The 20355-nt window shown below is 41.6% G+C and overlaps 1 protein-coding gene across 1 annotated transcript in view; it reads right to left on the reverse strand.

Annotated features, from left to right (window-relative positions):
* Positions 1 to 2201: 2201 nt before the first annotated feature.
* Positions 2202 to 20355, reverse strand: part of COL6A1 (collagen type VI alpha 1 chain) — a 70003-nt gene continuing 51849 nt past the window's right edge. Inside the window, exons 21-35 of the mRNA XM_020815151.3 lie at positions 19770 to 19832; positions 18694 to 18756; positions 17712 to 17762; positions 17578 to 17613; positions 16863 to 16925; positions 15455 to 15520; positions 14061 to 14096; positions 12473 to 12509; positions 11705 to 11713; positions 10129 to 10262; positions 9741 to 9850; positions 8953 to 9139; positions 8692 to 8848; positions 8036 to 8065; positions 2202 to 3867 (exon numbers count right to left, since the gene is read on the reverse strand). Coding sequence (XP_020670810.1) covers positions 3257 to 3867; positions 8036 to 8065; positions 8692 to 8848; positions 8953 to 9139; positions 9741 to 9850; positions 10129 to 10262; positions 11705 to 11713; positions 12473 to 12509; positions 14061 to 14096; positions 15455 to 15520; positions 16863 to 16925; positions 17578 to 17613; positions 17712 to 17762; positions 18694 to 18756; positions 19770 to 19832 — 1653 coding nt within the window. The 3' untranslated portion in view covers positions 2202 to 3256. The remainder of the gene's footprint in view (positions 3868 to 8035; positions 8066 to 8691; positions 8849 to 8952; positions 9140 to 9740; positions 9851 to 10128; positions 10263 to 11704; positions 11714 to 12472; positions 12510 to 14060; positions 14097 to 15454; positions 15521 to 16862; positions 16926 to 17577; positions 17614 to 17711; positions 17763 to 18693; positions 18757 to 19769; positions 19833 to 20355) is intronic.

The following is a 20355-nucleotide window of genomic DNA, read 5'->3' on the forward strand; positions in this document are numbered from 1 at the left end:
AACTTTATTGTTCATGGCATTGATCCAGATTGGGACTCCATAGAGTAGGCGATTAATCAGTTTAGCCTGAAAAATATGAGTGGCTGCTGGAACAAACTGATTCCCAGAATTATGATGGAATTTATTTATTGCTCCGAGAAGATGTGAGACAGAAGCTATCGCCAGGTTTCTATGTGTATTCTACTTGAGTTGGAAGTGGAATGATATGCCTAGGTATTTAAAGGTTCTGACTTGTTCAATGGTCTGATTGTTGATTTTCCACTGAAGAGGCTTCCAAGATTTTGAGAATACCATAGTTTTGGTTTTCTCTATATTGATAACGAGATTGTTGCGAGAGCAATATGAATTAAACAAGAAGAGGAGTTGTCTTAAGCCCGAGCTGGATATAGAAAGAAGGACGGCATCATCCGCGTATAATAGAAGGGGTACTGACGCCTTGTTTAAAAACGGGGCAGATTTTTCAGCTGGTGACAACTGAGGGCGTAAATCTGCTAAAAAAAGATTAAATAAAAATGGGGCTAAAATACGGTATTTTGCAAGAATATTGGACCACTTCCCAGCTTTTTGTATCGTGGGTACAGAAGCACAATATTCAATATTCCATATTTATAAACTGGATATATATATATATCCAGATATTTGTGTGTGTGTGTGTGTGTGTGTGTGTGTGTGTGTGCATGCGTGTGCATGCGCGCGCACGCACACACACTCAAAAACATATTTGAAGAATTGAATTGGTGATCCCTACATCCTCATCTTCCTTGGGTTCCTTGAGGTCTAACCATTTAGTTTAGAGCACAATTAGGATAAAGCCTTATTAAATACCTACTGAAAAACCATGCAGAAGATGAAGCTGTTCTTCTGTAGTATACATATGTTATTATTCTTATTAAAAATTCTTGTATGTAGCTTTTAAAAACACATTTTTCAGTGAATGGAATTTCACACTGTAGGTTCACCCTGCTCATGAATATTTATGTTGAAATTTGCATGCACCAATAGGAGTTGGTGAGGTGGAGTTAAGTGGGGGAAGGAAAAGGAGAGAGAGGAAGAGTGAGAGTAGGTGGTTGAGAGTAGAGAAAGAAAGTTGTCGAGAGTTAACAACATTGACTGGATTTTTACCTCTTGTAACAATAAACAATTTCTACAGTGGGGTCTTGACTTGAGAACTTAATCCGTATTGGAAGGCGGTTCTCAAGTCAAAAAGTTCTCAGGTCAAATCTGCATTTCCCATAGGAATGCATTGAAAACCATTTGATCCGTATCTGCTCTTTTCCGTCCATAGAAACTAATGGGAAGCTGCTATTCTGCCTTCGACCACTAGAGGGGGATATTTTGTTTCTTTTTTTCTTAGGTCAAGAAAGGTTCAGGGAAGGCAGGGAAAATACAGTCCAGGCAGTACAGTACCAGGCAGTCTGCAGACTGTCTCCCAATCCACTTTCTAAATGCTGGGAGGAGTGAGGAAGCAGACAGGCACCCTTTTCACTGGCCAACAGTTAACTGAAAGTTCACATTTTGCACTTTCCCTGCCTCCCACGTGGGTTTTTTTCAGTTCTTAACTCAAATCTAAGTATGTAAGTCAAGTCAATATTTTCCTATGAGAGCGGTTCTTAAGTCAAAATGTTCTTAACTCAAGCCGTTCTTAAGTCAAGACCCCACTGTACTTGGTTCTTAAATGATACGTTGCCTGGACCTCTGTCATTAATAATGAACAGGGTTGATGTAATCAACTGGTGGCAGCTGAACGACAGGTAATGTGTGCCTTTGCTTGGGAATGTGACACAGACTAGTTGGTGAAACTCCTGTTCTTATAAGGCAGTGGTGGTGAATCTTTTTGGGTTTCCGTGTCCAAACTGGAAAACACACACACACAAAAACCCCCACCAGTGGGCAGTGTGCCGCAGCAGTGACGGCACCAGAAGTGGTGGCGGAAGGGGGAATCCTGGCACAGAGATTCCTTGAGACCCCACTTTGGATCCGCTGCCAGCACCAGCCGCTCCGGATCCACCTGCAGAAGCGCCAGCACCGCAGATGCAGCCGCCTTCTCAGGTTTGGCTGCGTGGGAGGGGAGTAGCAATCCGGTGACTTATGGCTTGCATGCCGGCAGAAAGGGCTCCACATGCCTGCTGTGACACGTGTGCCATAGGTTCACCATCACTGTTATAAGGTATGGACTAACATAAAGTCAATTTCCCTCTCACTAAAATTGTGGAGATAGTTTATTTGAAATTTCAATGTGAACATTTGTCAGTAAAACACAAGACTAAAACAAAATGAATGGCTAAAATGGATACAATTACAAAACCACAAGCTGAAATCTTGAAATCTTACTTTTTAAAAGCACATTGAATTCTTAGCAAGAGCATCACTGGAAATACTGGAGGAAACATGTCAAATCTAATCCTCAACTTTGATGTACCTTTCAAAACTGACCATGTAAACATATGAACAATGTAAACTTCAGGCTGCTAGAGACAGGCTGAGAGTAGCACCTATATTAATTACCACATTGGAAAGGAGAAAGGGTCCTCTGAAATCCAGAGGCTCAAAACTCAAGATGCAGGCCTCAACAGAATTTTACTAATTTGTACATTCGCTCTTTTGGGACCAAGTTTCATTATCTAGGAATAATATTATTGTTGACATCACTAAATCCTTCCTTTGTTCCTACTTAAACTCTTATTTGGGTAAAGAACTGATAACTTTTAAATAACTGGATGCCATATTTGAGGTTATAATTTCAGTCCTAGAGAGGTTGCATAAAAATATCCGTTATATTTTTGAGGGCAAAGTAATCTTTCTGGAGCTGCGTAGCATAGATAGCAATTACTACTTAATACCTCTTTACAAAATAAAGGAACATAAAACTTAAAAATAATAATCTTGGCAGCGAGACATGAGCATCATTTTATTCTGAAAAGTTCCCAGTATCTTTATGGAATACATTGTCGCTCAGCCATAAAGAAAAAATAGTGCATTTGAGCTGTTTTTTAACCAGTCACCCCTATCTTTATCAAACATGGTACAAAATTAGCCATTTCGGTTTTAAAGCTAACAATTTTTGCAAAAAATAAATCAACCTACATGTTTCTTGTATCATGAACAATAAAGAAAACGAGAAAAAACAGGGGCTGTAACACAGCTTGAAAGCAAGGGTACAGGTGGGCTATTGGCTTTTCTTTTTATAAAAACATGGCTCTGGTTCTTAACATTTTACTTTAAGAAATTTTTAATCTGTTTATCTTGATCCCACACTTCAGTCTACAGCTATTTTTCGGGAGACAGTTTGATAAAATACACCCCTTTCTAGAGATTGATAATCAGGCACTCTGAAGAGGTGTCGCTCTCCATAGGCCACATCATATTCAGTGGTTTTTCCAGTGACAAGCACATGTATATTAGGCTCATTGGCTTGAGTACCAACCACCAGTACATAGATTTCAATGCCTGCCTGGCGAGCATCCTGAACTGCCCTTTCAATGGCGCTTCTGGTGATGCCTTGAGAATTGCCATCTGAGAAAATAAGCACTCGCTTATTAGCTTGCGAACGAGAAGATCGACGGTAGATGCTAGTGATGAAGTTTAGAGCTGCAGTCACGTCTGTGGCATCATTAATAAATTGCATTTTGTCGACAGCATCAGCAATCACTGTGTAGTTCTGCTCAAATGGCACTTCTAGTTTCTGCTGGGTTTTGCCACTGTACTGAACAACTGAGACACGTACTGAATCATCTGCAGGTTTAGCTGCTGTCAGGAATCGTTCCGCGAGGCGTTTTACAAATCTTTTGGTGGTATTGAAATTACGGCTCCCAACGCTGGTAGAACTGTCCACAAGGAGTGTGATGTCAGCTGGCCCAGCAAAAGTAACTGAAAAAGAGAAGATACTTGCTCATAACTCTTTGGTGCGTGTTCTAAGCTTGTCAATAGCTGACTCACACAAGCTTTTCTGTAAGCTGCTTCATACAACCAAAACAAATGTTCACTCCATTCTCCTCTTCTTTCCTGCAACCTTCTCTGCCCTCCCAATCAGTTCACCAGAATGTCTGGGAGCAGTTGTGAATAGCAGGGGCCAGGTCATGCATGGGTTCAGTAGACTAGGAAGGGACAATCACCAAAAAGCAGACAAATAGCTCTTAAGATAAGCAGAATTTCTGTTGGAGCAAGATCCTTCTGCCTGATTTTAGGCCGTCCCCCCCTCTCACCACAGTCCTATGGAGTACAGTTCCCACTTCTCTAGAGCCCAACACCCTCTAAAGAGGTTTCAGAAGTTACAAGGCTGCAAATAAGAAAGGCTTGCCTTTTCCTTTTTCCTTGGAGGTTGCGAGATCTCTTCACTCTTGCATGAGCACCTAGGTGGGAGTGGTTATTTAAGGGCTGTTCCCCCCCCCTCCTCTTCCTCTTCCTTCACTGGCAGCACAAGGAGGTCGGAGCTCCACCGCCCGCTCGCTAATTGTAGCTACCTTTCCAGGCTCGAGCACCGTTGCTATTTTGGAGGGGGGTTTTTTTGCATTGGCACCCCCCCCCAAGTTTGCTTGCATTTACTCAGCTCTGGGATTACAAGCTGTTTGGCAATGTTGGTTTTCTTATCTGCTCCTAGAACACCTTGAATGTTACTTACCTTTGCAGGTGAAAGGGAACAGTGTCAACTGGAATTGGTGTCGCTGCTCAGGGCACTCGGGTGCCTTCAAGCCCTTAACTCTTGAAGGGAGTTTTTTGCTCACGAATAGTTTGATTGCTCAAGTTAGTTTCTCTTAGAAGATGTTCATTGATGCTTACTTTTGGGGGTGAGAAGGAACAGCATCAGCTGAATTGGCGCCGCTGCTCGGGGCCTTGCTGAGCAGGTGCTTGCGTGCCTTCAAGCCCTTAACCTTTAAGGGGAGTTTTTGCTCATGGACACTTTGATTGCTTAAGTTCGTTGATTACCATTAATAGTAATAATTTGTTCATAAATCAAATGAGTAATTACATAAAGGAAAGGAAGGTTTAAATTGGTGTTATTAATACAGCTAAAAGCAGCGGGCTGTGGTCTGTGAGCGGCCTGGATCAGCTGGGAGGCACTCTGCGGCCCCTTCTAATTGATTAGTTTTATTTGGTTAGTTAATTATTTATGTATTTTATTTATTAGATTGATTGTTTGTGGGAATCACCAGAGATTTGACGTTCTTGGAGATTTTTTCCCCCAATAGTTGGTGGCTTGTGGCTTTGGGCAGAGGAATGGGTGAACTCTGTCGTACGTTTTGGTGTGACAATCTGGTGGTAGTCTATATAATTAATAATCTCACATGCATTCAGACCGGGTCATGATACTGGTGCAGGCTAGACACGTACCAGGTGTAGATAATAGCTTAGTCTATTAATTATCATGCCAACAAATCAAGCAATTCAGGGAGTTAGATCTAGGAGCCAATGAGTTCCCAGAGACTCTTCCCCCGGGGGCTTGGCAATTTGGCGTGATGATGTGAAAGGTCCATATGACTGGCCCTAGCACCAAGGACATGATAAGTTTACTTGCCAGGGAGTATAGAGTTTCAGGAGCTTAGGAACTTAGTTGATTTAGAACCTATGTGGCCAGGACCTACACAGGGTAGGTTATTGGCGCAGGCTTTCTAGACTACAGTTCATGGTATCAGGATTATTCTTCAGACTACTGCTTTAGGAAAATGATGGAAGGTCAGTCTAAGGAAAGAGGCAGATTTAAAGTTTCGAGAGTACCTATATCACCGGGACTAGTAGAAAGCAGTGGTAGGTTATATGTAGAGATCCTTAATATCTTTTTGGTGCCCTCAGGATTAGTGAAAGGGTAGCCACTGGAAAGGGAGACAGAACCAGAGTGGCTCTACAATGGCAGGATGTTTGGGTATTTATTGGGATGGTGCAGATTCACATCCACTGATCCAAGGCTGATTAGCGAGGCACCCCCTGACGTCCAGGTAGGGGCCTGTTTTGTTTTATCTTGCAGATGCCATAACAATGTTGAGAAGGTAGAACATCATGATCATTGACCGCAGCTATGTTTTTTGGGCAGCTCTGGATGCTGCCACTTCCCGATGGGGGAGCAGTCTCAGACTTGGAGCTAGAGCCCTTACCAAATGGAAAGGACGCCGTGGGATACTGTGAGGCCAACCGTGCCGTGCGGCTGCCTTTGGTCAACATCCCGCAGATGTGTTGGTAATACTCTTGGGTGTTAACGACCTGACCAGGATCTGCGGAAAAGCCTGATCCTGGATGTGATTTGTGACATCACATGGTTGAGGGTTACGTACCCTGCTATGGACTTTGTACGGTCGATGATCATCCCTCGGCTGGCACGAAGGGATGTGAGGCAATTTTTGGCCCACTAACGCTGCATGAAAGAGTGTTAGCAGGGTGGTCTGCAGAGCTGTTTGCAGCGGTCTGGATCGGTGATTGGTCACCAGAGGATCCAAGGATAGGTCTGAGTTTCTTCGGTCTGATGGCGTACATCCGTACGAACGAGGTTTGGATGTCTTCTTGTAAGACATCAAGGGGGGGGGCTGCTTTTGGAGCTTGGTGAGCTCGATGGTGGGCATGGGACTTAGCATGGCTAGTCCCTATGCAGTGGCAGGTAGTGTGGAAAAAACAGTTTTTTTGGTCAGTCCCATAGCAATCTCAGGTAATATATAGGTCATCTGAACTTCCAGCACTGCAGATCGTGTGATTACAGTGTTTGGGGGGGGGGGAAATGTGCTGGGGCCACACCTGGACCAACAGTCAGCAAGGAGAAGGTGGCTTGAGGTCCAGGGGTGGTCAAATTTGGGCCGGCTGGATTTCTTACTGTCTTCGTGGCTGCAAAAACCTTGGCCAGGGACTCACCCATTTGTTTGTTTGTTTAATGGGTCTGTTCAGACCTCTGTGTTTAAACCTGATTCCGCACTACGGCAGGACCCCCCCCCCTTTGCCAAAGGATTGGCAACACTGATAATTTCAATAAAGTGTGGCCTGTGTTTAATCCACAATTCTGGCCTCGCGTCATTATTCCGGGGTAAAGGGAGCAAATAAAGGCTGGAGTTCACTTGCATAGTTATGCTGGCTTAACACAATAGTATAACTTCTGGAGACCAATGGACTCAAGTTAGGAAATCACCCAGACATTATGTAGCATTCACTGAGCCTCATCATGCAACAGAGATGATATCTACATTGATTTCTTAACTTGGGTCAATTCACCTCCAAATGTCATGCCATTCCCATTACGTGTAATGGAAGGAGGATTCTGGCCAGCAGCAGTAAAGAAAAGATTCAAGATAAATATAAAGAATGGTAAGGAATGTGAAATTACAGAGATGGGATGACTAGATCTAGCCATATTTTCTGTAGAGTACAGAAAAGCTAAACTTCCAGTTCTTCCATTTTGGTATCCCTTCCATATCTAAATTATAATAAATCATGGAAAAGAGGATGGGTCAGCTGAGAGAATGTGTTTGGCTGGGGAAAAAACCCCATGTCAAAGGAAAACACTCAACTTTCCACACTAGACTTAGGCTGAAGCTGGATTAGGTTTTCAAATGCTGCTCCATGGGAAGCAGATGGCCTGCTATTTCCTAAACGTCTGAAGGAACACAGAAGGAAAGTCAGACACTTCAGTCTAATGCTCAGAAAAGCTTACTGCTTAGGATTACACAGTATCATTCGTCAAAGATCCCTGTATTTCTGGAAGGGTGATATTTCTGGACATGCCTCCTGGGTGGAAGCAGGCAGGTCCAGAACAGTGGCTTAAGAGGCAATGTATCATTCAGCCTCCAAGGAAGACATTTAGGTTGCTCTCCACCTCCACCAGAACGTGACCTCATACCCAGCAGGATGTCTCCCTGCCAACCAGCCACAGCAGAGACACCTTCTACTGTGAATGTTCTGTGCTCGTGGAAACCTTTGATTAGCAATAGCCTTTGGAAGAGCTGAGAAATAGTGGTATTTTTCACCTATGTGAGCAGGGGGTAAGCAAAGCAAATGCAATTAGATGAACTTCAATAAGACAGACAACATATGATTGTAGTAAACATAGTTACAGTGTACTCACTAGGGCAAGTGTAGTCTGGGCATTTCTTGTCTATAAAACAAAAAATGCAAAGAAAATCACATTAACGTAATGCTCAGTACAGTGCTAATGAGTCTTTACCAGTCTTTACGATAGCTAGCACAGCATACCACAAGACTGGCGTTGTGATTATGTACAGTAAGTACAAGTACTTTTTTGAATTGCTGGTATATCCAATAGAAATAGCCTCATGCTGGCTATTCTCCTTTTGTGTTCAGTGTACAAATGACCCTGGCTGCAGAGGAGGCAGCTATGTGGTCATTATGAAGCATGCTTTGGTTTCCCAAGGTCTGCTAAAAATAATAACTGAAAATTTAATATTGCATAGAATAGTTTCCCCCCCCAAAAAAAGCATTTGCAGCTTTTGTTTGTCTTGCTTGCCTTGAACAGTCAGTAGCCTCTTAAGACTAGAATAAATAATAGCCAGGCAAGAAACCTATATGACAGTTCCTTTGAGCTGCATGGATCACAAAATTACATTCAATTCTGCCACCAAAGCTTCCCTAAAATCTATATCGTTTTTCACCCCAGCAATTCTATATCCATCATCATCTGGTTAAGTCTTGGTCTGGAGCACTAGCCCATAGCCAGTCTTCCACTGATCCCTAATTAGCAGTAACCAGAGCTGGGGCACTCACCTTTGCAGATCTGAGCGGTAACGTTTTGTAGGAAGGTGTCATCAAGAATCTCAGCATAATTTTCTCGTTGAATGGACACACCTCCGCAAGAAATAGTTGACAGTTGCTCAGGGTTTGCAGGACTTTGGAAAATGTCACCAATACCGAGAGGTACTACCTGTAAAATGGAAAGTATTTATACTCTATAAAGTTGTACTACAGAAGACGCATTGTCTCAGGAGCACTTGCTTACCTTTTCCTGTACCCAATTATTTATCTCACCTCAGTATTGAATCCACAGAGAACACTGAGGGGGGTCTGATCCCGAAGTATATCGGACCGTCCATCTGTGATGACGATAACTGCTCTTTTGTCAGAGGTGAACCGCTGCAGCAAATTGTCTCTGGTGAACTGAAGCGCCTCGCCAGTAAAAGTGCCGCCAGCAATCCAATGCAGGTTCTTCACAGCCCTTGCAACCAACAGAAGGGTATTTCAGTGCCAGCTCTAGGGAGCAAAATTCTTTCCCTGACAAAAAAATCGAGACACATTTCCCAATTCTTTCTCCCTTGGTTTACTTCTACCATTTTAACCTCTTCAGAAATGTGAAACTCCTCAGCTCTGAACTTACCTATTTTTGTGATAGCAGTGTGATACAAATTTCCTAGCTTGCACATGAAACACATCATGCTGAGGGAGTTCCCACGATTGCTGGACTTACAGTGTTTCATTTCTGTAACTTGCCATGACTCAACTTTAAGCAAAATCAAATATTTTTCTTTGCTGTAAAGCTTAAATTTAAGCAGTGATTACAGTCTAGCAAGGATGAGGCAGAAAACTCCCAAGACAACTTAACCATGAAATATGAAAGTGAAATGGCTATTTTTTTTGTAGAAAACTGCCACTTAGCAAGCAATTTCAGTGAACCCTAAAAACAAGGGAAGATCAGAAGATTGCGGCAGACAATCAGATCTGTGAAACAAACATGGAAGAATCTCACACACAGAGGTGTTGCATATAAAACACAACACAAGGACTTTTTTCTAATTCATGGAAACCTGGTCTAAACTTACTCCTTGAGGGCTCCAATGTTATCAATGTTATTATCTCCCATGGCCACAAGTTCCTGAGTTTTATCATGACTGTACTGCACAACACCAACACGAGATTCCCCTTCGGTGAACTGTGAAAGAAAGGATAGACAACAGATGAAATCTCTGAGCCCAAATTTTATCAAAAGCAAGGATGACTTAGGATACCTAGAAACCGTGAAAGCAATGTGCTGTGGTCTTAGGACTGCTTATTTGGAAGAGAAACCTCCATTTTATCAAAAGCAAGGATGACTTAGGATACCTAGAAACCGTGAAAGCAATGTGCTGTGGTCTTAGGACTGCTTATTTGGAACAGAAACCTCCATTTATATGTGCTAGAGGGGTAGATATCAGCAATTAAAAGCCTTACCGTCACATGTTCATCCTTCATCAGCCTGTCAATGACCTTAATAATGAAATCCTTAGCAATCTGGAAGTTCTGCAGGCCAATGCTCTCTGAACTGTCCAGTACGAACAAAATATCAACAGGACCACATTTGCATTCTGTAACAAAGCACAGAACCCCATCATAAAAGCATGAAGACTTCATTTTCTCCAGATGCTGAATCTAGTTATAGCAATAGAGCAAGACAAAAATTGTCCTTGTTGAAATAATTCATAAATCTTGGTCTGTTCCTTGCTGGTAAATAAAGAGCCCTCACCACAATTCTTGGGGGCATGCGTGCATGCACCAAACCAGAGTATATGTACATTCCCAAGAATCATGGCAGGGACTCTTTATTTTCTGGCAAGGAAGAGAATGAAACTTAGAAATTTGCTTATGTCACACAACAGGATTTCAGCCATTCTAACAAATGGCTGTTTTAATGTATTCTTGAAGGCTTTCATGGCCGGGATCCAATGGTTGTTGTAGGTTTTTTGGGCTGTTGGGCCGTGTTCTGAAGGTTTTTCTTCCTAACATTTCCCCAGTCTCTGTGGGTGGCATCTCCAGAGGACAGGACTTGGAATTATGTATGTGTTCTGCTGTAATGTGTGGGATAAATGATAGTTTTCATTAAGCACAGTTCTTCTAAATTCACTGGAAAGTTGTAGCTTAGAGATGCTTCTCTGCTTTTTGTTTTTTAGCACTCCTTAGACATACTCTGTCAAAGATACATTAGTACATTTTGTGAATTCAGATGTCATGGCAAACTACAGTTAGCACAAACCATAGCCCCAAATCCAATAGTTTTCTTCCACACTCAGTAAAAACACATTTTCCCCTCTACAACTGCTTCAGCCATCTGTGGTACCAAAAACCTGCTCCAGAGAATTTCTCAGCCTTACACAGCAGGCATTTTGGGCACACAGAGGACTGCAGGAGAAATGAAGGATCACTAATTCTGAAGCAGCAGGACCCAGCAGCAGGACACCATTGAAAGCTAGCTATAATATGAAAATCCACATCAAATTGTAGTTTCTCTTTTGTACAACTAGACAAATTAAATATGTAAGACCTATTAACCACATGTAGATATAATACATAAATAGTATACACAAGATTTGAGATTAATCGCAACAAATTCCTGTTAAACTTCCTTGAGATTTATTTTAGCAATGGTTCCCTCAGTGCCGCCAATATAGGGGAAATGCTGCTAATTTTCATTGTAAGTACAATAGTCACCATTCTGCACATACTGTATACAATTTATTTTATTCTGAGATTATTAGACTAGTAATCTTTGATTAATTAATGCATAATTTTAAGCTACTCGACTTTATCATACAGGACACCCATCATACCATATCATACAGGGAACACTCTTAAGGTTTTACATATAAAGTGCAAAAAGAGATAGAAGGGAGTTTTTACAGTCTAAGATCCCAGAGCTTGGGAAAGTTAATTTTTTGGACTGTAATGGCTCAGCTGGGGGATCCTCTGTAGAGAATGTTTAAATGAGAATGAGGCAATGTTATTAGAGAAGCAGGAAAAAAATGACACTCACCACAGCAAGCTAGGGGAAAGGAAGGAAAAAAAAGGTATGCTGAGGATCAACATATTCTATACACATTGCAAATATAAATAAAGCTGAGTGTAATCATCTGATAAAGAGGTCCTATTAGGTAAACACTGAAATGTTCACAGATCTCACATGTTAATATTCTTGCTCAATCCCAGCATATCTTATTTATCAAACAACAGAAGGAAGTGTAATCAAAATGTCTGAGGGCCTTCAGGGTATATTTTGGGACCATCTGATATCCATTACCATTTTTCAAAAACGACTAGATTTTACATGCAGTTTAATTAACTCCCTAGTTAGCGTTCAAACAAGGATGTTTGGGAAGAGAATATATACATGAAATCCTGATTTATAATACCACACAAGCAGCATGTATAGACAAAGCCTTTTCCAAACACCAGCAAACAACGGAAATAATCTTCCCTTCTTCTCAGGGATTCTCACACATATTTTGATCCACTTGCCATCCAGACCTTTGCCACATTAGCTACAAAAGGGACAATCTTTGCTTGTAGTGATTTAACAAATGAAGAGTCTATTTTCCAATCATATTGTAAGTAAATATATGTTACAAAAATGTATGTTGGAACTAAATCAATTTAAAAACCTGAAGGCCAGGTTGTACCGTTGTGATGGGACAATGGGTTAATAAAGCCACAGGCAATGATATTTCTTACTTTATTATCATATCAGTGGTTATATTCACTATTATTTCTGCTAGACATGCAAGAGTTAACGTCAAATACTTACAACACATTCTCATGATGATATCTAAAATTTCACATTCCTGAAAAAAAAGGAAGAAACATTAGTGCCACTCAGGTCATGGAAACAGTTGTCTTCTGTCATGAATTCTTTGGTGCCTTCCAAGCAGACAGTGACAGAAAATATTCTGTGATTTTTTGCAATGAATTTAGTGAGCAGCATTCTGCAAGCTTACAGCACATATAGCTGGGTGCATTTACTGGGGCCTTTTTCAGAGATGGTGGATCAACATTTGTGAAGTACTGACCCAAATCCTGTATCCTTGTAAAGTTAGTGTAACTTGCTGCAGCTAGTTATAGCTAAGTGATGAGGTGTGAGGGCACACTCAGCTCCACAATCACAGTGTGCGCTGTCATTTTGCCAGCTAGCCACAAGCAACTGTGGCAAATTATGCAAACCTTATGCTAACACCAGTAGCATTCTGGCCAAGATTAAAATATAGGAAATGAAGATGGGCATTTCCTATAGCGAGCATGGTGTTGTTTTAATTGATGTATGAAATAATCAAATAAAACTCTTCAAATAAAGCCATGTGCTCTCTTCTGGCTGCCTTGAAAAGATAAGAGCTTGATCTACTGTGGCTGAAGTTGTCCCCTTCTAGCTGACAGCAGTTTGTGGTGAACAAGAACAAGCTTAAAACAAAGTTAGTCTTTGGAATTGGCAGTATGGCAATGAGCCACTTGTATTGGCACCAGTGTTGCTGTATTTCATGGAACCGGTATGAAGAACAAGAACAAACTTAGGGTGTGATCACACAGGGAAATAGATTGCTATTTGGACTGCTTGTGGAATGGTCCGTGCACTCTCTTTCTTGGCAATCACACAATGTGTTGCAGATTCATAGAATGATATATTCTATGGAAGGGGCCAATAAGCCTATCAAGTCCAACCCCCTGTTCAATGCATATATCCAAATCAAAGCATATCTGAGAGATAGTTGTTTAATATTCTCTTGAGCATCTCCATCTTTGGAATGGTCACCACCTGCCAAGATAATTAGTTCTATTGTTGTACTGCTCTAATGGTTAGGAAGTTTTTGATATTCAACCAAAATCTGGCTTCCTGTAACTGGAGCCCTAGCTCAATCTATGCCCAAGTAGGACCTTTTGGATCTAGTTGTTTGGGGATGGGCTGGAGCAGATGGAAAAGCCATTTTAAGGGAGATTGTCCCCATTTAAAGTGATGATTTCCAGTTTCATAAAGTGGTCTTTCCAGCTGTCTGATCACATGTAACATTATACTTTGGACAGGTAGTGATGAACTCAGTACTTTAAGGAAAGTGCAAAGAGAACAAAAATGTTCTCTCACTTGGAAATCAGAATGTCACAACTTAGGAAATAAAGAAAGCTAGAAATAACGCTACTTACATGAATGTAAAAGAGAAGTCAGAAACTCTATAATTAGCTTTTGCCAGGACAGCCTGCTATTAACACTGAGTGACCCTCTACTGTATTCTGTTTTGCTCTGTTGAAGACTTCCCTCCATACTCACTCAACTTTTTATGAAAAAACTTTCAGTAAGGGCTTCATGGCAGAGTGAACAAAAAGCACCACATAAATTCAGTTTTACTCACATCTGGTCCAGGAGGGCCTATGGGTCCTGGAGGTCCCTGGAAAACAAAACAATTGAAAAGGTTCAAGAGACTTCTCAGTTACTTCAAGCTCTAAAGAGATGGATGTTACAATGACAGCAGAGTTCTGTGATGCCTTTGTAACAAAAGCCCCACAAACCAATCAAAGAGTCTTGTGGCACTTAAAGACCAACCCATTGTAATTGCATAACATTTTGTGATTGCTATCCCACTTCCTCAGATGCAAACTCCTCGACTCAGAAATGAATATTTTTTTTAACTTTTTGAAGTGCTATGATTTAGCAAGTAGGATTGTATTATCAGGTAAAAACTCCCATGGTTGTGATCAGATGACAGTCCCAATTCTATAGTGAGCTATGACTCAATATTTATAATTAATGTAAATTTGTTTCTTCCAAAGGAACTTAATCATGTTTAAGCATAGTTGATGGGGATTAAACATTTTGCTGACTAGCTGTATGGAGCTAAACAGGAAGAGAAAAAACAATTAACTGGAAGTTTCAGTGCCCTATGATTTTTTTATGCCAGCTGCATTATAACTACCACAGCTTTATTCATAATACAGCCATTGCCCCTAATCCTGCCACCACCTAAAAGGGAAACTTCTCAGCAGTTTAATTTCTCACAGAAATAATTCTCCACTCACATACATATTCCTGGTGTTCTCTCGAGTGACCCAGCTGTCAACTCCATAGGAGAAGACATTTTACATGCTTTAGAGTCCTCCAAGCTTACCAGGAGTAAAAACTCAGAGTCTTCCTGAGATTTAGAAAGATATGCTTTCCCCCCACATGTGCCAAATTTTAATTCAGACATATGAGGTAGTGTGTAATTGTTTGCCTTTCTTTCTATCTATTGCATCTGCACAAGGCTCCAGTATGGCCTCCAAGCCAGAGATACTTCCAGAAGAAGGCAGAGAGGCTGCATTGGACCATTTTTGCCCCAAGAGATAATAAGATCTGGTAAAACATTCCGGAGAAGATGTCTTTGCCCTCCACCAATTTGAACATTACTTCATTTGGGCTGCTCTCCCCAATTCCAGTACAGAAGGAGAGTGATGTTTCTGGGGAAAGTGAAAGTGATTTGGGCTGACTGTGGGATGGCAGGGAAGATAGGGATAAATTAAATGGAATTACTTGATTTAGGATAATCAGTGATTGATACTGGAGCTGAGAAACTAAGATAAAGATAATAAATGTGGTGCCTTCCATAGGCATTCAGAGCAAGGTAGGTAGCATGACAACACCTCCAGCATGGAATGCACTCCCCCACCCGTAGTGGACTGATTTAAATACTTAGGTGTGGCAGATTTATCAGTCAACCAACAAATCTTATGCTTTCATGGTCCAGAATTAATAGGTAACTTTTTTACTCACCGGAGGACCTTCTGGTCCCCTGTACCCCTTCGCTCCTTTCATGCCTCTGGGCCCAGTTGTGTTACTCTGGAGAAAGAAGAAAGACATTGATTTAACAGATGGCTATATATTGTAGCAGTTAATTGTGTAAATACTATCAACAAATAGCTTTTGTCTTTTGATGATCCTGCTGTTGATCAATTCCATGGTAAATTGCATGTCTAAATTGTAATTTTGTGATTATGGAAGTTGGTCTTCTGGGGGAGGGAGCTCTAAAGTCTGGGAGCAGAGACAGAGAAAGTCCTCTCCCATGTCCCACTAAATACACCTGTGAAGGTGGTGTGATCATGATGAAGGTCTCTCCTGATGATCTTAACACTTGAGCAGGCTCATAAAGGGAGATGCAGTCTTTGAGACAGCTTGGGTCCAAGCTGATTAGGGCTTTATAGGCTAGAACCAGCACTTTGAGTTATGCCTGGAAACAAATCAGCAGCCAGTGGAACTGCTGTTACAAAGGGGGTTACGTGATCCTTGTGAACAGCCCCAGTTAGTAATCTGGCTGCCAAGTTTCGGACCCACAGAAGTTTCTGAACAGTTTCCACACAGCTTACGCTATAGTAATCCAGCTGGGATATAACCAAGGTATCTGTCACATTGGCCAGATCAGAAGTCTCCAGGAACAGCTGCAGCTGGCACACTAGTGTTAACTGTACACATGCTCTTCTGGTTGCTGCTGAAACCTGGGCATTGAGGCTCAAAGATGAATCAAGCTGTGCATCTGTGTTTTCAGAGGGAGATAATGCCATCCAGCACAGGCTGCATCTCTATACCTTGATCTCATTTTTGACTGACCAGGAGCACATCTGTCTTGTCTGGATTAGGTTTCAGTTTATTAACCCTCATCCAATCCATTATTCACACATACATACATACATACATACATACATACATACATACACACACACACACACACACACACACACACACACACACACACACACACACACACACACACACACACACACACACACACACACACACAGCCGCAGGTTACCCAGAACCAGGGGCATGAGTTCAATACCAAAGGCATCAAAATGGTCTACTTGCCCCAGAACACATCTAATTCAGTCTCCAGGGAGTGAAAAGGACCTTTAAGGCTCGATACTGTATGGAAAGGATTGGAGGAAAGCACAGTGGAAGAGAATCCTGATAGAATTGTTCTCTCTCTCTCTCTCTCTCTCTCTCTCTCTCTCTCTGTGTGTGTGTGTGTGTGTGTGTGAATCAACTGTTTATGCTCACTGTTCTTAGCTTTAAATATTGTCTTTCAACGATGTAAGCCACCTCAGTTCTTTTTTAAGGAGAAAGGCACAGTAAAAATGTTTTAAATAAATACAAATCAATAAAATTTTCAGTCTCATTCTTTACTCACTTCTGTTCCAGTATCTCCAATCTCTCCATCATCACCTTTTGGGCCAGGAAAACCTTTGGTGCCCTGAAGAAGACAGGGAGAACACCACCATTTAGTAGATACATATAAACTACATGGAACTGTCTCTTGTAGTCACCAGGGGACACCGCCATTGCCCACGTGCTGCTGCAGTTGCAGACTCGCTACTCCTTGTAGTGAGAGATTGCAGAGGGTCTGGGACTGGCCTTTTCTTTCCATGGCGCATCCAGGGCACTAATTACTTGCTGCTGCCTTGAAAGCATTGGGGATCATTTTGGTGGAAAGAAAAGGTAAACCACATACTGCTAATATTGCACTATTTATGTTTTGCAATAGCATTTTCAAACGATGAAAGACTTTTCTGCACAGGCAGTGATTTCTCCCAAATTCATTCCCAATTTCTTTGGAAAGCAGCACCTGTCACTTGTGGGGAAGGGAGAGGAAGGATCAGTTTGCTAGGGATGGGCTTGCTATTGTCACAGTGACAGCCAGGCTTGTCCCTACACAGAGGCCAGGCTTCTAGTCTGCATATGAAGATTTTTTTTTTTTAAAAAAGACTGCCCCTCCTTTGAGCTTTAAGAGCTTCAAGCACTCTTCTCCTATGTGGGCATTTTGCTATTCAGTCAAGGGGAAATAAGCTAGAGGGGAAGACTTGGGTTCCTTGTGCACCAACAGTAGGTAACGGATTGAGACTTACATTAACTCCAGGATCACCTCTATTGCCAGGATATCCCTTGGGAAGAGAAGGAAGATAGGAAATTAGAGGAACATCATTAACAAATTTGGTTTAACATTCTGTCTAGAGTTCTGACTTTTTGTAATGAAACTCACTGGGAAACCAGGGAAGCCATCGGTGCCATTTCCGGGTGGGCCATCTTCTCCCTTTGAAAAAAGTTCAGAAATCAGTAGAAGGAGGTAGCATTTATTCTGTTTGTATTTATTTATGGTTTATTGAGAACAATCTCTTTACAGTGGAAAACTGAGCCAGCCATAGTAGGTGAGGTACAGAAAAGCTTAAACCCCACAGCCAACAAAACAAATGAAAAATTAACAGAAAAAGCAAATTAAATATTTTTTAAATCAAAAAGCTACAGAAGAGAAGAGAACCAGCACAGTCACCCAACATCCAAAGCCTGCAACCTATGTATAGATTTCCCATAAGGATCAGGTGCTTTACACTTTGTGAAGCAAAACACTCAGGCATGGAATGAGTAACTTACAGTCCAGGGACTGCATGTGGTCCCAACCTCAGACCCCCACGGAAGCCTTGACCCCATCACACATTTACTCTTCCCCTGCCCCCATGGTCAGAAAAGGGCTCTCCATTCTTTCTCTCAGATCACTCCAGTGAGAAAAGAGTGATCTGTATGAAGTCCTTGTACACAGAGGGTTACTTTTCTCCTGCTAGGATCCTGAAATCGATTGCTGCTTTCCTGCTGATGTTTCTAATGCAGAAAAAGCTGCCTTGACCAGGTTTACAGGGATGCATGTGGGCCCTCAATAGGTGGCTCCTGGGGCCTAAAAGGACTGTGATTTAAGGCTTTAAAAGTGATAACTGGTACCTTAAATCATTCTTAGAAACAGGCCTGAAGCCTGTAAGAAAGTGTAAGAAAGATGCTGGCTGTGTCCAGCACAGCAGATCTTACTGAGCTCAGTTTCTGGATGGGTTTTCAAACAGTGGTCGGTCCTCCCTGTGTCGGCAATTCTCTTTCATGAAAGTAGGCATGAATGACTGTGCCAAGTCTCTCCCCTACTCCCCACAAGAGCCCATTTTAGCGTACTAGATGTTATCAAATTTTACAAAGCTGCTCACCCTTTCACCCATCAGGCCGGGGTCTCCAGGTAAACCAGGTGGCCCAGGCAGTCCTTTTGGGCCCTGCAAAGTTTTTTTTTAAAAAAAGTAATAGTTGTGTTCATGGTCAAAGAGCATTGATTCAGACAAACAGGCGTGCCTACAGACAAAACTAGCCACATAGTTCATGTAACTACAATTCATTTTCTGAGAGGCAGTCATTTTTAGCAATGAATCAAAAAAAGAGACCCTGTGTTAATCTGCTGTTTATTAACAACCAGATGCATTTCAGCAAAACAAACAAACGGAACAAAACCCACAACCCTATAGATGTCTGCATTTAATTACTTGCAGAGATCTCTGAAAGACTGAAATTTCAGTAATTCAATTGCATCAACATTGAAGTATGTACATTTGCAAGATTTCTACAAGTATTCTCAAATGACACGTATGTGCATCTCCTAAAGATGACCCTTTTGGTTGAAATGCATTGGGCTGCTTAGTAAACGATTGGCAGGAACATCTTGGAATGTGCTCTGTCTTTTTAATGTGTTTGGTGAATGCTTTCTAAATTGTTTGTGTCTATTACAATAAAAAAAGTTGTGTGGTACCTTAAAATGTAACATTCATTATATTAATTTTAAAGGTTATTTTGGCATTCATTTTATTGCAGATTGCAACTGTTTTCCTCTCCTGCCTTCTCCTTGGAACAAACTTAATGATCCGAACAATGTAAAAAGACATCTCTGAAACATTCCAAGGGAAATTCTTCTTGCAGTGTCCATTTTCTTCTGACTGATATTTTAATTTTCTACACTAGACAAAGGACTAAAGTAAAACAATCCTGCACTTCAGTTCATCAGCTGCTACTAATATATTTTGCATATAACTCATTTCTAATATAAATGCCACAGCTTCTGAATATCAGTATGCAGGACAAAAATGTGAAATCAGACATATCCTCTTTTGTCACCCTTGGACATCTGTAGAGTACTATGCACAGCTACCTGTGTGACATAGCTACCCATTTGAGCTCTTGAGCAGAAGGATGCTCTCTTGCTGCCTACACCCAACTACAGATATTAGAACATATTAACCTCTGGTCCAGAAGGTCCTTCATCTCCTCTGTATCCTTTAGGTCCAGGTGGCCCTACTTCACCCTAGAAAAATGAGAAGATATCATCATTCTCAATACATGGTCAGCAACTGACTGGTTTTATGGATAGCAAAGGCCTCAACTCTCATCCTCCCCAAATGATCTCCTGATAGGGATCTTTGGCACAGCTGCCATTCCTACCAGACTTGTTTTGTATTTTGCATGGCAGGTGGCAGTGATGGAGACAGGCAGGCAGCACAGCACCACGAGGGAGCTACGGCAGGCATAATAAGAACGCTCAGGTAGGTTAACAGGAAGAGGGTAGAGGCTGAAGGAGAGAGAGGGAATTGCTTTCGCCACTTAAGGTTAAAGAGTCTGGAGAGAGTGAAGGGGCGCGATACTGGGTTTTTTACACTTGAGGTTGTAACTTCAAGTTAGCTAATTAAAGTTTTGAAAAAAGGAATGCAAGTGACCATCAAATGCCTTTTTTTGCATTGGGGAAATCTTGCAGGGGGGTGGAGCCAATGTGTGTGCTGCATTCAAATTGCACACTCCTGGAGTACACCAATTAACTGAATGTTAATTGT

The sequence above is a fragment of the Pogona vitticeps genome, chromosome 1 (genome assembly GCF_051106095.1).
Source record: "Pogona vitticeps strain Pit_001003342236 chromosome 1, PviZW2.1, whole genome shotgun sequence".
Lineage (NCBI taxonomy): Eukaryota > Metazoa > Chordata > Lepidosauria > Squamata > Agamidae > Pogona > Pogona vitticeps.